The sequence below is a fragment of the Periplaneta americana genome, chromosome 8 (genome assembly GCF_040183065.1).
Source record: "Periplaneta americana isolate PAMFEO1 chromosome 8, P.americana_PAMFEO1_priV1, whole genome shotgun sequence".
Lineage (NCBI taxonomy): Eukaryota > Metazoa > Arthropoda > Insecta > Blattodea > Blattidae > Periplaneta > Periplaneta americana.
The window spans coordinates 64,746,467-64,762,500 of NC_091124.1; the positions used below are offsets into that span (position 1 = coordinate 64,746,467).

Consider the following 16,034-nt stretch of genomic DNA (forward strand, 5'->3'; position numbering starts at 1 on the left):
TAAAATGTATGCTGTTTATTTATTATTACTGTTTTATATTTTATTAATATTATTAATAATGTTTTAATTTCAAGTAACACTTCCTTGTTCATAACTTTCCTTTCATGAACATTGGCATCTTTTTCAAGGGCAAATGATGCTGTCAGTATAACAGAAAGTAACTGCCAATTGTGGTGTATGTCAGTACCAACATTCCAAACAAAGTTGGCAAAAGAAAATCAACCTGACAACTAGAAAGTCACTGTAATTCACTAGCATATGTAGTAATAGAGAAAAAATGATTAGGTTTCACCCTTGAAGTTAACTTTTAAGTCCTATTATCTCAAAATTACGTCTCATGGACTTGATCCACTCTAGCTCTGAACACCTCAATTGAGTACACACATAACCGTGGAGATGAACCAGGCTTTGTCTGAGAAGAATATTAAATGTGGGTCTGGTTGTCCATTGCACACATTTTCCGGAATCCACCACAAAATGTGCGCCTATGTACGAAGACCATGTGCCACGTTATTTTATACAGCTTGAAGTGCAATAATTTAGTACCCTTTGCACAGGCTCATACGAAATTTCCACTTGTTGTGCAAGATAATGAGATTTTCTAAATGATTACGAATGTCATATAATCTTTCTTAGTTGAGAACCTTACGCTGCTTTTTGGTTTCTTAGGCTGGATACTTCCAATTTCCTGAAATTTATTATAAAGGTTATGGACTGTTTTGCTATCTGGAGCATCTACACTCAGTAATCTTTCTTGAAACCATCTTCTAACTTCACGAGCTGACCAAGTTAACACACATGAATCGTAAATAAAGACACACTGTGCTGTTATAAACTCGCAAAGCATAATACACTTTATGTATACTATCGAATTAAGAAACAAACAATACAACACACATCCGGGAACACACAACCTGTGCTACGACTGTGACAGTCAACAAGCAGGCTTGTTACTCCCTTCAGTGCATGGCAGTCGAGTGGGGGCTCACTCATAGGAAAAACTCCACACCACGGGGGAAAGCATAACTGATCGCACTGTAATAAAAGGGATGAACAAGAGAGATCATCTTCAATATATACAATTTTATGAAGAAATAAGCAGAGTAGTCAAAAATAAGGTATAGAGAGTAGCAGAGGCAAACAAGGCGTTTCTAACAACAATGAAGAGAACTTTGCTTGAACAGAAATAACATGAAGAGGAAGGAATATCGATGAGTGCACCAGGGAAGGAACTTCATGATGTGTTGGTGGCAAAAGATCTCTACTAATATTGATGACTTTGATAAATGAGTGACACTTCGAACTGTTCACAAATTTATTTTTGTACAAAGTTTCTCTTACAATTTCGAAATTATTACTCATTTTACGCGAAATCACCCATCATTCAGTGAGGTGCTCCAGTTTAAGGAGTATTTTAAGTTAATTTGGGTTCAAGTGTAAGAAACAGGCAAAATAGAAATGTACTGTTCGAGAAGCAAAGAATACTATCTGTATCAGTCGTAAAGTTTAGAGAAGAAGGCTGACCCATCATCTACTACATATGCATAGAAGCCACATTGATAGATCATAATACTGTGACAGCGACGTGAGATTCGAACTCACGACCAGCGTCCCGCGAGAGAGCATATCGCGCGGGCTTCACGGGGAAAGGGGAAAGGAGCCTACACGCGAGGGAAGGCTGCGCGCGCAGCTGCTACTTAACGCAGTGAATGTGGAACGACCTTCCCGACTATTCCAAAAGTCTGTCGATGTAGAGATATCGAGATAATTCTCTACACACCTGTAGAAAATTCTCGCAACTATGATTTTGCTATAAAAGAAGAAGCGCCAGCGAACTAGGCAGAGTTTTTCAGTTATTCAGTCAGTGAGTAAGCCAGAGCAAGCAAGCCAGCCGGAGTTCGACTCGAGTGTGCGTCCGCATCTGCGTCAGCATCCGAAGGCCTGAGTTCGAGTGCAGTGGACCGCAGTTGGAGGGACCTGAGTTCGAGTGCAGTGGCCGCAGTTGGAGGGACCCGAGTTCGAGTACAGTGAACTGTCTCTGAAGGTCTGTGGTTCGAGATACTGTGAACTCGAGTGACTGAGATAGAAGAACTGTGAACTGAGAACTGGTAGTTCTGATTTGTAAATAGTGCTTTGTAAATATTAGTTAAGATTAACAGTTCATTGTTGTGCGTAATAGTCCAAGTAAATTGTCATTGTCGTCGGTGGAGTGCTATAACGAATACTGTGTTGAGTGAAGATCCAATTGTTGACGAGAGCGTTTAAGGTGAATTGTAGAAAGGAATTATTGTTGTGACGAATAAATTACATTGTTGTAACTAATAAAATTCACACTGGTGTCAGAATCGGGACATTATCGACAATGGAGAACCTACAGCAGATCCTGCAAGCCATCGCAGAAATGAAAGCAGAAATGAACATGCACATTAGTGAAGTAAAAGATAACATGAACAAGCACATCAGTGAGGTTAAGAACGACATAAGTGATGTGAAAGGCGACATAAGCGGAGTGAAAGGCGACATCAGCGGAGTAAAAGATGACGTCACTACGCAAATTGAAAGCGTTTCAGCCCACGTAGATGGAATTGTCGCCATCGTGAAAGACGAACTCAGAGCCGATCTTGACAACCTAAACAAGAATTTTACAACTATAAACGAGACAGTAACCGAATTGAGACAGGAGGTAGACCATTTCGACGGCAAAATCCGCGATCTCGAGCGTCGTCAAGAGCAGACGAGCGAGTTGCTGGACAAGATGAGTGAGGTGATTGACAGACATGCTGAAGAAAACAAGCACATACTCACGTTGATGGACCGACATGCTGAAGAAAACAAGCACATTCTCGCGTTGGTGGATCGCCAGGCTAGAGAACAAAAACAGATAGTTGCCGAGGAGGTTCGACGTGCCATGCAAGAAGCGGCCACAGAGTTGAGGACTCCATATAGTGGCCCTGCGGAATCATCGCCTTCAGCCAGACATCACAACGTCAAGACGCCGAAGTTCGACGGTACGACGTCTTGGGCGATATTCCGTCGCCAGTTCGAGGCCACCGCAGCACATAATGGGTGGACCCCAGCGGAGAAGACTACTCAGCTGCTGACCGCGCTTCAGGGACAGGCGTCGGAGATTCTTCACAGCGTTCCAGAAGATGGAACAGCCGCTGAGATAATGGCGGCCTTGGAGGGACGTTATGGTGACCATCAACTTGCTGCAGCATTCAGGACCCAACTGAAAACGAGGGTCCAACAGTCAGGCGAGTCCCTGCAAGAATTCGCGATGGCGGTGGAACAACTTGCCCATAAGGCCCTCAGGGGCCTACCTAATGACTTCATCGCTGGAGAGGCGGCCTACACCTTCGGCAGCGGAGTTCGAGACCCCGAAATCAGACAACAGCTACTCCTGGCAGAGCATCGTACCATCAACGCAGCTCTGGCGGCGGCCCTCAGGATGGAGGCAGCAAAGTTGACGGCGAATGTCTCGACGTCGCACCGGATTAGGAGCGTCGCGGCGGCCGACGTCGAGGAGCGTCAACCGAAATCACCCGAGCGACGAAGACGAGGAGTGCCTACCTGCTGGTCCTGCGGCGAGCCTGGACACCTGAGGAGGGACTGTGACCGATCTGGTCACAAACAGGAAAACTAAAAGGGGCCGATGCGATGAGGGGCACGTCGGCGCCGTCATCACCATCCCCTCGGCTGATCTTGAAGACGGTTAACAGAAGATGCGACGATGGGCTGATTGCTGACGGATGGATAAGAGGCCGCCCATGCAGAGTACTGGTAGACACCGGGGCGTCGCTCACTATCGCCAGACCGGAAGTCGTGCGTGGCCTACCTGGGAGGACGCCGCTGCGCCGGTATGAGCTACGTACTGCCTCAGGCGAGAACCTGCCCATCCAAAAGGAGGTTTTCCTGGATCTGACATTGGGAAAGAGGAGACTGGAGATGTGGGTGTTCGTCGCCAACATCACTGAAGACGTCATCCTGGGACTCGACGCCATGCGGATCTTCGATGCAACGGTGGATGTCAGGCGCCGTATCCTGCGTTTTGGTCAGGATGAAGTGTTCCTGAGGGACGTCGAAGACCAACCCATGGCCAGCAGACTCACCCTGGAGAATCATGTGACAATCCCGGCAGGCTGCGAGATGGTGGTGACGGCAAGACTGGACGGACAACCTAAGAGAAACCTGCTCCTCGATTCGCAAACAACTCCGATAGATGGGGTTTATGTGGCCAGATCCCTACTCCCGAATCAGAAGGTGGTACCAGTGAGGGTCCTGAATGTCACCAATCGGGACAAGGAGGTGCCTAGCGGAACTGTACTAGGTAACGTCGAGCCGGTGGTGTCTGTGACGTCTCTGGCAGATAACGAGGAGTGTCACCGACCACGTCCAGATCTAGACCCATCACTGAAAGAGCTGGCTCGAGAATTGCCGGCGAATTTAAGCAAAAGAGAAAGAAGACAAGTCCACGATCTACTGACAGAATTTCAAGACGTGTTCAGTCTGTCTGAAAACGACTACGGGAGAACGGAGAAAGTTCAGCACCGCATCGACACCGGAAATGCTCGCCCAATCAGACAGCCTCCTCGACGCGTCCCTCTAGCGAAACAGAGGGAGATTGACAGCCAACTGGAAGGCATGAAAGCAAGAGGGGTCATCGAGGAATCCGACAGCCCTTGGTCATCACCTGTGGTGCTGGTGAAGAAGAAGAATGGGGACCTGCGTTTCTGCGTGGACTACAGAAGACTGAATGACGTCACCAGGAAAGACTGCTTTCCCCTTCCACGAATTGACGACACCTTGGACACCCTGGCCGGAGCAGAGTGGTTCTCGACGTTGGATCTCAAGTCAGGATACTGGCAGGTGGCGCTACATCCTGAGGACAAGGAGAAAACGGCATTCTCTACAGGCCAGGGACTATGGCAGTTCACCGTTATGCCGTTCGGCCTCTGCAACGCCCCGGCTACATTCCAGAGACTAATGGAGTCCGTAATGAGAGGCCTGACATACGACACCTGTTTGCTGTACCTTGATGACGTCATTGTGGTGGGCAAGACTTTCGGCGAACAGCTGTTGAACCTGAGGAAAGTGTTCGAGAGACTGCGACAAGCCAGACTGAAGTTGAACCCGAAGAAATGTCATCTATTCCAGAAGAAGGTCAACTACTTGGGACACGTAGTAGGGACCAACGGAGTGGCCACGGACCCGGAGAAGCTACAAGCCGTCAGAGGATGGCCGAGACCGAGGGACAAGCAGGAGCTGCGCCGCTTTCTCGGCCTCTGCACTTATTACAGAAGGTTCGTAGCTGGGTACGCCAACATCGCTAAGCCTCTAACCCAGCTGACCGAGGAGAAACGACAATTCCAGTGGACAGACGAGGCGGAGTCATCTTTCCAGTTGCTGAAAGAGGCGCTCTGCACTGCTCCTGTACTGGGATATCCCATCCCTGGAAGGAAGTTCACGCTCGACACGGACGCTAGCAACGTAGGCATCGGCGGAGTACTCTCTCAGGAACAGGACGGGCAAGAGAGGGTGATTGCCTACTTCAGCCGAACATTGTCCAAGGCTGAGAGAAACTACTGCGTGACCCGTAGAGAACTTCTTGCCATTGTGGAAGCCCTGAAGCATTTCCACAAATATTTGTATGGCCAGGAGTTCCATCTGAGGACAGACCATTCTGCACTCACCTGGCTATTGGGCTTCAAGAATCTGGAGGGGCAGACTGCCCGTTGGGTTCAACGACTGCAGGAGTACAACTTCACCTCTGAACACCGACAAGGGAAGAAACATTCCAACGCTGATGCCCTATCACGACGTCCGTGCCCGGATGGCTGCAAACACTGCCTGAAAGTAGAAGAGCGGGATGGCGCCCACGCAATCCGAGCAATTGCCGCCCAGCCGAGCCCAGGATGGGATAACGCCGCCATAAGGAGGGAGCAGCTGGAGGACCCAAACATTGGACAGCTACTGCGTGATGTGGAGTCTGGCCAGAGACCAGTATGGGCCGATATCGCCAACCGTAGCACCACTTACAAGAGCTACTGGGCCCAGTGGGAATCCTTCACTGTCAAGGACGGTATCCTGAAGAGGATTTGGGAGTCGGCCGATGGAAGGACCCGCATAGAACAACTTGTCCTGCCCAGGAGCAAGGTGAAGGAAGTGCTGGAGGAGACTCATGCTGGAGTGACTGGAGGCCACCTGGGAGCCAACAGGACGCTGGACAAGTTAAGGCAGAGGTTCTATTGGTTGGATCAGAGAACCGACACGGAACAATGGTGCCGAAGATGCGACACCTGTGCAGCCAGTCGCGGACCAAGGACCCGCAGCAGGGGAGCCATGCAGCAGTACAACGTGGGAGCTCCTTTTGAGAGGATCGCCATTGATGTTGCTGGACCGTTCCCGGTCACGGATCGCGGGAACCGCTACCTGCTAGTCGCCATGGATTACTTCACAAAATGGCCAGAGGTGTACGCGATTCCCAACCAAGAGGCTTCGACGGTGGCCGACGCGCTGCTTGACAACTTCATCTGCCGATTCGGGGTGCCCCGGGAATTGCATAGCGATCAGGGGCGCAACTTCGAATCCAACCTGATGGGAGAATTGTTCGAGCGTCTGGTGGTGCATAAAACCAGGACCACTCCCCTCCACCCACAGTCCGACGGCATGGTGGAACGATACATCAAAACCGTGGAGGAGCACCTGCGGAAGGTGGTGTCCAACCATCAGCGAGACTGGGATGCCAGAGTTCCACTGTTCCTCTTGGCCTACAGAGCTTCGGTCCACGATACAACAGGGATGACACCGGCAAACATGGTCTTCGGGAGAGAGCTGCGCCTGCCCTGTGATCTGCTGTTTGGCACGCCACCCAGCGCCGACCAGCCAGCGACTGACTATGTGGCAGAACTCACCGAGAAGTTGAATGGAGTTCACCAACTGGCCAGAGAGCACCTCAAGATGGCCAGCGACAGGATGAAGGTGCGCTACGACAGATTAGCCAACTCTGCAGGATTCCAGGAGGGCGACCTGGTGTGGCTGTATCGACCTACCAGGACCAAAGGGAAATCACCAAAGCTGCAGCGTGCCTGGGATGGACCATACCGCGTGGTGACCCGGATCAACGACGTGGTGTACCGCATCCAGCGACAACCTCGAGGGAAGATGATGGTGGTGCATCTGGACCGATTAGCAGCCTACCAAGTGACTGCCCGGGACGAGCAGCCCTAAGGAGGGAGCAATGTGACAGCGACGTGAGATTCGAACTCACGACCAGCGTCCCGCGAGAGAGCATATCGCGCGGGCTTCACGGGGAAAGGGGAAAGGAGCCTACACGCGAGGGAAGGCTGCGCGCGCAGCTGCTACTTAACGCAGTGAATGTGGAACGACCTTCCCGACTATTCCAAAAGTCTGTCGATGTAGAGATATCGAGATAATTCTCTACACACCTGTAGAAAATTCTCGCAACTATGATTTTGCTATAAAAGAAGAAGCGCCAGCGAACTAGGCAGAGTTTTTCAGTTATTCAGTCAGTGAGTAAGCCAGAGCAAGCAAGCCAGCCGGAGTTCGACTCGAGTGTGCGTCCGCATCTGCGTCAGCATCCGAAGGCCTGAGTTCGAGTGCAGTGGACCGCAGTTGGAGGGACCTGAGTTCGAGTGCAGTGGCCGCAGTTGGAGGGACCCGAGTTCGAGTACAGTGAACTGTCTCTGAAGGTCTGTGGTTCGAGATACTGTGAACTCGAGTGACTGAGATAGAAGAACTGTGAACTGAGAACTGGTAGTTCTGATTTGTAAATAGTGCTTTGTAAATATTAGTTAAGATTAACAGTTCATTGTTGTGCGTAATAGTCCAAGTAAATTGTCATTGTCGTCGGTGGAGTGCTATAACGAATACTGTGTTGAGTGAAGATCCAATTGTTGACGAGAGCGTTTAAGGTGAATTGTAGAAAGGAATTATTGTTGTGACGAATAAATTACATTGTTGTAACTAATAAAATTCACAATACTAACAAAATACAATGGAAGCAGTAGGCCTAGTACCAAACCTTTCTAACAATAACAGTAAACTCACAGTTCGTAACATTTTATTAGATTTGGTTTTCATGACTTATTGGCATTACAGTATAGGCCTATGTCTATTTACGCGAGTTCTGAGTATATTTCTAGTGTTACAGTGATTGGCAGGCGGGTAATGGTTAGGAGCTGCAGCTGGTTGGGAGATAACATACAAGTTGGTTAGTGACTCGCTTCTTAGCTTAGCATTTAATATTTCAGGAGCCAAACAGATCTGCAATATTTATAACAGCATCTCGAGATTCTAAGCAACACGCAGAAACACTGTGTGGTGTCGGCTTATTGTTTCAAAGCATAGAAGAAATGAAGAGTTAATATGAAGAGCTCGAATGAATTACCACAAGTAACGCATGCTGGTAGCCCAGGAACTCAAGTAAAAATTAAACACTTTGTTTATTTAATGTATTACAGAAAATTGTAATTTATTACATTTTTTTTTTTTTTGCATTTGTGACAAATTACGCATTTTTATGCATAGTGTAGAAATTAATTTTTTACATGTAACTTACTAACCCTGTGTAAATATATACAGCATAACACATTACCCTCTAGAAAGTTAAAAAAAAAATAAATAAAAAATTGATATGTGTTTCGGTGGCTTAGACATTCATTTCCAAAATCTTCCTTATTTTCAATTTGAAACCCTGATAATTCTGCAATCTCCAAAATTTCTCTTAATTTCAGTTTTGAAAACTTGGCAACCCTAACTAAAAGGTAAATTAAAACTTGAAACTGATATGGAGATGAAAAATAAGTAGCAGTTACAATGCTAAGTGCAAGTGATTAGAATGAAATAGAGGGGCTCAAGAATGATGAACAAATTTTCCATTGTTCTTTTTCACCATTCTTGCCCCTCAGAAATTGGATCCTGGGTTATTACTAGGGGGCGGATGTTGATGACCTAAAAGTCTACTTAAAATGATCAATAAAATGCCCTTAAAATAATGAAAAAATGACTTAAAATTAAAATAAAATGACATTTAAATATTATTAACCGTACTTGCACCACAACTTCTTAAAAATTAGTCACCTTGTTTCATTGACTGCCTTCTAAATGTTGGAGAGAGGCAACTTTTGTTACCAGACCTTCCAGATGGGGAGTGTAAATGACGAAAAAAATTGTGAGCGCAGCGTGCAATCTTGCAGTCTTTGTGTTAAAAATACTGTCTACTGTAGTACATCCTTTCCGAACCATATTGGGGACACAACGTCCTATTATCCAGAAAACAGTGAAAGTTCTAAAGACACCCTCGTACCAACAAAAGAACAGTAGCGGTCAAATCCCTCACTTAAACTGAACTCTTGTCAAGCATTTTATATTACTTCTGTTGTGTGAGGTGAAGCCTTCAGTGTAATGAGGGCTGGACTTTAGAGTTTGTTCCAAACTATAAAACTCAAACTTCACTGTTACTCACTTATTGAGTAGGTAATTACTAGTAGGGTCTATTACTGATCTGTTTGCTTAGAAAAAGATTCAACAGGCCTATATGTAAAAAAGAAAGTAAAATGTACTCAAAATGATCTAAAAGTTCTTTAATATATTAAAAATGACCAAAAAACGCCGAAAAAATGTAAAAATGACCTGTTAGTTCAAAAATGTAAAAAAAATATAAGAAATTAATTTTTTACCTTGATATTAACATAGAAAGGACTTCTATATTAATAGGTATCGCCTAATGTGAAAAATAAGATGACTTTTCATCAATATCCACCCCCTAGTTATTACAGACACTATCTTCCTTTATTAGTGCATTAAATTGAGGAGCAACTGTTTTCTCATACTAATGTTGTAGAGAAGAATTTTCTTATTAAATATATTCGGAAATAAAGGGATAAGTACATTTGTTGCAACAATCAGCAATGGGTTGCATTTCAAATGCCTTCTTTCATTATGTACATTAGTAACATTGATCTGACATTGAAATTATTGTGTCTTATTTTACAGCTTACCTTTTCCATCTTGGTGCAGACCCAAGTCCAGCTGTACGTCGCTCTGTGTTGAATTGTATTGGAAGGACTAATGTTACATTACCTCACATCTTGGAGCGAACACGTGATGTGAAAGATACTGTGCGTCGTCATGCATACTATTTGCTCACCAAACTAAACATACGTTCTTTCACTATCAGGCAGCGTGAACGATTGCTACGGGAAGGTCTAAAGGATCGTTCAGGTACAAAGAAGCTATATAGTCCTGTACAATGTACATTAATTGTGGTTCAGGAAAAGATAGTGTTTTGAATAAAACCATTGAACTTGATCAAATATAATCGTTATGGCACTCATATATACAAGACAGATTTTGTTATATAAGAAATTGGCAATATGGTGCGCCAGTGTTACATTTGAGCTATTTTTCAACATACCTTATTTACTCGATTATAACATGCCATCAATAATAACATGCACCCCAAGTCGAAGAACACCAAAATTAAAAATGTTTGCTGGCTAATAATAATCATCCAAGTCAAATATACACAGGATCTACCTGTTTATGAATCACATTCTGTCCCATTTTCTATGAACATTCTGTCTTCAGAATATGAAGTCTCTGTCTCTGTGTCCAAGTTGAGATCCGAATTATCACTGAAATTTATCTTGTCAACTCTCAAAACATGCTGTCTTCATCATCATCTAAAGTACTGGAGATACAGTACTCATTCGACTATTAGTATGCATCTGAGTTTTGAAAGTGGTGATTTTACCAAAAAGTGCATCTTATAATCGAGTAAATAAAATTAAACAATTAAATCATTTGAATCCAGCATATTTAAAATAATGTACCATATTGTTGCAATCAACTTATTTCAAAATGTTTGATATTTTCATTGCACAGGGGATGATCCCCTAAAAGAAAGGTGAAAGTTGCTGAGCATAAATCTGAACTATTTAGCAGTGATTCCAACACTTTACATTGAAAATCTTCTGCATTAGCTGTGCAGTGTGTTGCAGTGTTATGCATAATGACCACATCATTGCTTAGGAAACTGGGCGTTTGTGTTTATTTCTTATAATTCAAATTTTTTTAAGCATTGCATAGGATATATCAGCATGTCCAGTTCATACTTCTTTCTTTGTTTCGTATCAAGGGCTTAAACAGTGTGCAGTGATTATACACTGGTCAAAAAGATCTTCACAGTTTCACTGTGTCATAATTTTGTAATGAATTGGAATAACATAATGTACTATATCGGAATAGAAAGAACAACTATCAGAGTTTCATTTCATATTGCACATGGCTGGTAATTTGCGCATACACTTCCATAGTAACACGTAACGAAGACAATTACCTGTTTCAGCAAGGTTGTACCTTCCCACATTTTCATAATGACGTACAGAGCTATCTGAATCAACATTTTCCACTCTGTTGGATTGGATGTGCCATATAAAGTGACCAACTTTCTGCAGTTGACCACCACGATCACCGAACTTAACACCATGTGACTGTGAGGGTATCGTAAGGATACTATGTATGTGCCACTGATGCCACGAGTTGTGCCGGAGCTGCTACAACAAATTACTAACATGGACGTGTCTGTGCTCACTCATGACAGCAACTTTATTATTGCATCAATGTGTGCCACATGGCTATCAAGGTGCATATGTGAATTACCAAATATTTGCAATACGAAGTGGAACATGAACAGTTGCTCTTTACATTCTGGTATAGAACGTTAATGTTATTCCAATTTATTACAAGAATATGACATTATGAAATTGTAAAGATCTTTGTGAATTATGGCATTTTTAATTTCTTTTCTTTTTATATTTCTTTAATTCTCCTATATTGCTGATAAAAGTTCTTCTGCACTGCAACCATTGCTATGTCTTATATTATTATTCAGTCCATATATTAATATTTTTCGTGTAAATTCTCTTCAATTTTGGTTTGTCTTGTATTGTGGAAATACGTGTGTATGATGTATAATTATGTAGAGGAAAAATAATGTACTTGTTATTATACAATTTTGAATTCTTGGCAATAATTGGATTTTTAAATATATTGAGCAGGGTTTATACAGTTGAACTTGGTTATAGTGACCACAGTTAGAGCCACAGTGACAATAATTAAGAAGTAAAGTATGGTTTTTATCTGTTATAAACAAAAATGATTTATTATTTTTACAATAATTATACATATTTAATATGCAACTCATTTATAGCGACATTTAGCAACATTATAAATTCTTTAAAAATTCATGTTCTTTTTTACTAGATTATTTAATGACGCTGTGTCAACTACTAGGTTATGTAGCATTGATGGGATTGGTGATAGCGAGGCGGTATTCGGTGAGATGAGGCCTAGGATTAGGATTAGGATTCGTCATAGATTACCTGACATTCGACTTACAGTTGGGGAAAATCTCTGAAAAGAAAACCCATCCAGGTAATCAGCCCAAACAGGAATCGAAACCATGTCCAAGTGCAACTCCTGGTCGACAGGCAAGCGCCTCAGCTGACTGAGCTGTGCCAGTGGCAAAAATTCGTGTTTTAGACACATTAAATAGACTTGAGAAAAATGTTCATTTAGGCAGTGATGTCATTAGCAGTAAGTATATAATAATAATAATAATAATAATAATAATAATAATAAAAATAATAATAATAATAATAATAATCCGTGGTGCTACAGCCCGTAAAGGGCCTAGACCGACTAGCAGGCTGCTGGCCTCACACCCACATGCCGAAGCAGAGGTGGACGATCATCCAACCAGAATGGAGATATTGTGTTGTTAGCACGATGATCCTCCCAGCCATTATAGCTGGCTTTCACAACCGGATTTTGCTACCTATCGTAGCTCCCCGAGTGCATCATGATGCTGGGTGGGCACTGGTCCCATACACTGGCCGAAATTTCATGAGAAAATTTCTTCCCCCATGAGGACTCAAACCAGCGCGCATTCCGTAACACGAGTCCTAGGCAAGATGCGTTAGACCACAATGCCACGGCGTGGGACAATATATATATATATATATATATATATATATATTGTTTACTTTAACAAAAACATTTTACAGGTCAAGAACTGAAATTCTAAGAAAAGAGGGTTATCCTATGTGCATTAAACAGAGACTGTAGAGGAATTTGCAGGTAGCTTGCAATGTCATTAATGACTAATACGATTTCAGTTACTGCGACAAAAACATTTTTATAGGTCAAGATATGGAATTCTAAGAAGAGAGTGGAGTGTAGGGTAGACCACTCTTTCTTCTGTCATGCCAGCAACCTTTTGCTAACAGTAGCAGACCATGTTTTGTACCATACTGTAGGTCAGACATTCAGTTCAGACTGTAACTTCGGACATTAAAGTTTGCAAACAGGTGTTAAACCTGTATAATGGAGCAAGTTTGGGGGGGGGGGGAGTTTTAAATGTGGAAGGTAATGTTATGAAACAAATCAAGAGTTGTGAAAAAAAAACAAGTCATGAATTTGGTTTGGTTTAGGAAGATTTGATAGTGGATTTTCAGATGCACTATTTGGGGGGGGGGGGAAGTATACAGAGTACTTGAAAACCCACATCCTGGCCTCGTAGGGCTAAAATGGTTCCCAAACCAAAATTGGGGTTTTGGCATAAAATCATCTTCCAATTCTTATGTCACACAAGGATATGTTCTTTTTCGCGTATGGCCATTTTTAAAGGAACTACAGTAGTATTTAAAAGATATGTGCCCTCTCCTTTAGGTTGTTCGTTGAAGTTAGAGTGACTTTTTCTCAAAATAACATTTTTTACAAGAAGAAAAATGTTTCAAGTGCTTCAGGTTTGCTCCAGTCTTCCTGAAAATGTATTCATATAGACACATATATGTTGTACAAAAACTATGGTTACAAAAAAAAATATGCATTACTTTAAAAAAATATTTTGTGCCGAAGTTTGAAAAACAGAAAATAATTTTAAGAAGTTTGTATCGTGTATATATATATATATTTTTTTTTTCTACATTAAAATTGCACAAAAACAATACGCCTTATTTACATATTTCATATGTGCATTTTAAATAAGTTTCAGACTGATAACTGAAAAATTAAAATGTCTGGAACTTTTTCAAAATTATTCAAACATTTTTTTTAATTTGCAGTAAATTCAAAATTATAGTAGAACCTCTATTATCCGTGGTAATGAAGGGGGTGGACTAAGCATTTAATAGAAAAAATCGGATAATCCATAACATAAAATATTTTTATAAATTAAGTGCATAATATGTACAGTTTCGTAATTTCCTCCGTGGTGTTGTGTTTAACATGCTAGATAGTGGATCAGAAGTTCTCTAATTTAAATCTGGTTGTCAACAATGTGTTTTAAAGGGCAAGGAAACTCCTTGTGATGGCTATCTGCAGAAAGATAGAAATAGTACAGGCCTTATGTTGTGATTTACGTATTTTATAGACTTTGTCCTATTTTATTAAATTACACACAGTTTAACTCCTATTTCGTATTCTGATGCGAGACAAGTTTAGGTTTCCCTTTTCCCAAACATCTCAATTATTTGCACTTTGTTTCGTTACTTATCAAATACGTTTTTTTTTACACCTGTGGAAGACATTTTGCAAGAAATTACAAAGTATGGCCACTGGAACAGTAGAACAAGGACTGAATGGTGCACAGGTTTGGTGTCATTTCTTTGAAAGCAGGTAGTGACTATTGTATAATATAGGAAAACACCCACAAATAACTGTTCCTATTGGCAGCAGCAGCAGAAATACTGTGTAAGGGAAAGGCTTGTAATAACTTAATTATGGCTTTTAAAGAGCCCGGAGGTTCATTGCCGCTTCACATTAGCCCGCCATTGGACCCTATCCTGTGCAAGATTAATCCAGTCTCTATCATATCCCATCTTCCTCAAATCCATTTTAATAGTATCCTCCCATCTATGTCTCAGCCTCCCCAGAGGTCTTTTGCCCTCCGGCCTCCTAACTAACTCCTGGCATTTCTGGATTCTAGAAAAAAAAATACATACTCATGAAAGGTACTGTAATGTTATTTCTGCGGAAAAAAAAAATGAGGGAAAGAAAGTCATATAATCCGCCGATCGATTAGTAGGGTAATGGATAATCGAGGCTCTACTGTATATATCGAAATCACTTCTAATTTAGTGGTTATCTTTCATTCAATCATGCTAATTAACACCAATATGGTGAAAATTGGTTAAAAAATAAACAAAAAATTTCAGCTCATTAGGGTTCCCCTCTTAATTATAAGTACTATATATATATATATATATATATATATATATATATATATATATATATATTAATTATTGTAGAATGTAGTATTTTACTTCATATTTCACTATTTTCTGCAATCCAGTACAATATTTGTTATTTTTCAAAATAGTTGTATTAAACAAAAACAAGAAGTGTGTAAAGTACAGTATTTAAAAAGGTTGTAGTACTGTAGGCTTATAAAATTACACATTAAATTATAGTAGTGTACAAAATACGCAATATTTTGAATGCATGTATTTCCTCTTTGAGTTTTATTTACTGTATTTATTTATTTATTTTTTGCTTATAATGATTCTCGTTTATTGTGACATTTCTTTAGTCCTTTTGATGACACTATGACCTAAGTTCAACTGTATATCCTGTTTCTTCTGCGTATTTAATTTCTTTCATGACATTGTTTTCTGTAGTCATTTTAATTTCAAGCTATTAAAAGGTGTCCATCAGGGATTTGTTGATTCTTGTCATACTTGTCATTTTTCTCTGTAACAGTTTCTTCCAGCATTCGACAAAACTTTTACACTGTAGTGAATACAGTAGACTCTTGCCAATCCGACCATTTCCTTGCACAGAGAGCTGCCGGCTAGCGAGAGTGCTTAAAAATGTCATTAAACTTAATGTTATAAGTTGCGCCAACCACTCCACTGGCATTTTTAAATCAAAACTAGAACGTTCCATAGATGGCTGACGCTTGTATAAATAATACAGTATAACATATGGCACCGATGCAAGTTTCCTAGAAA

At 41.9% G+C, this 16,034-nt stretch overlaps 1 protein-coding gene across 2 annotated transcripts in view; it reads left to right on the forward strand.

The window, feature by feature from the left end:
- Positions 1-16,034, forward strand: part of Cap-G (Chromosome associated protein G) — a 94,892-nt gene that overhangs the window by 9,992 nt on the left and 68,866 nt on the right. For both annotated transcript variants that reach the window (XM_069833001.1, XM_069833002.1), the window contains exon 5: positions 10,015-10,242. In XM_069833001.1, coding sequence (XP_069689102.1) covers positions 10,015-10,242 — 228 coding nt within the window. The remainder of the gene's footprint in view (positions 1-10,014; positions 10,243-16,034) is intronic.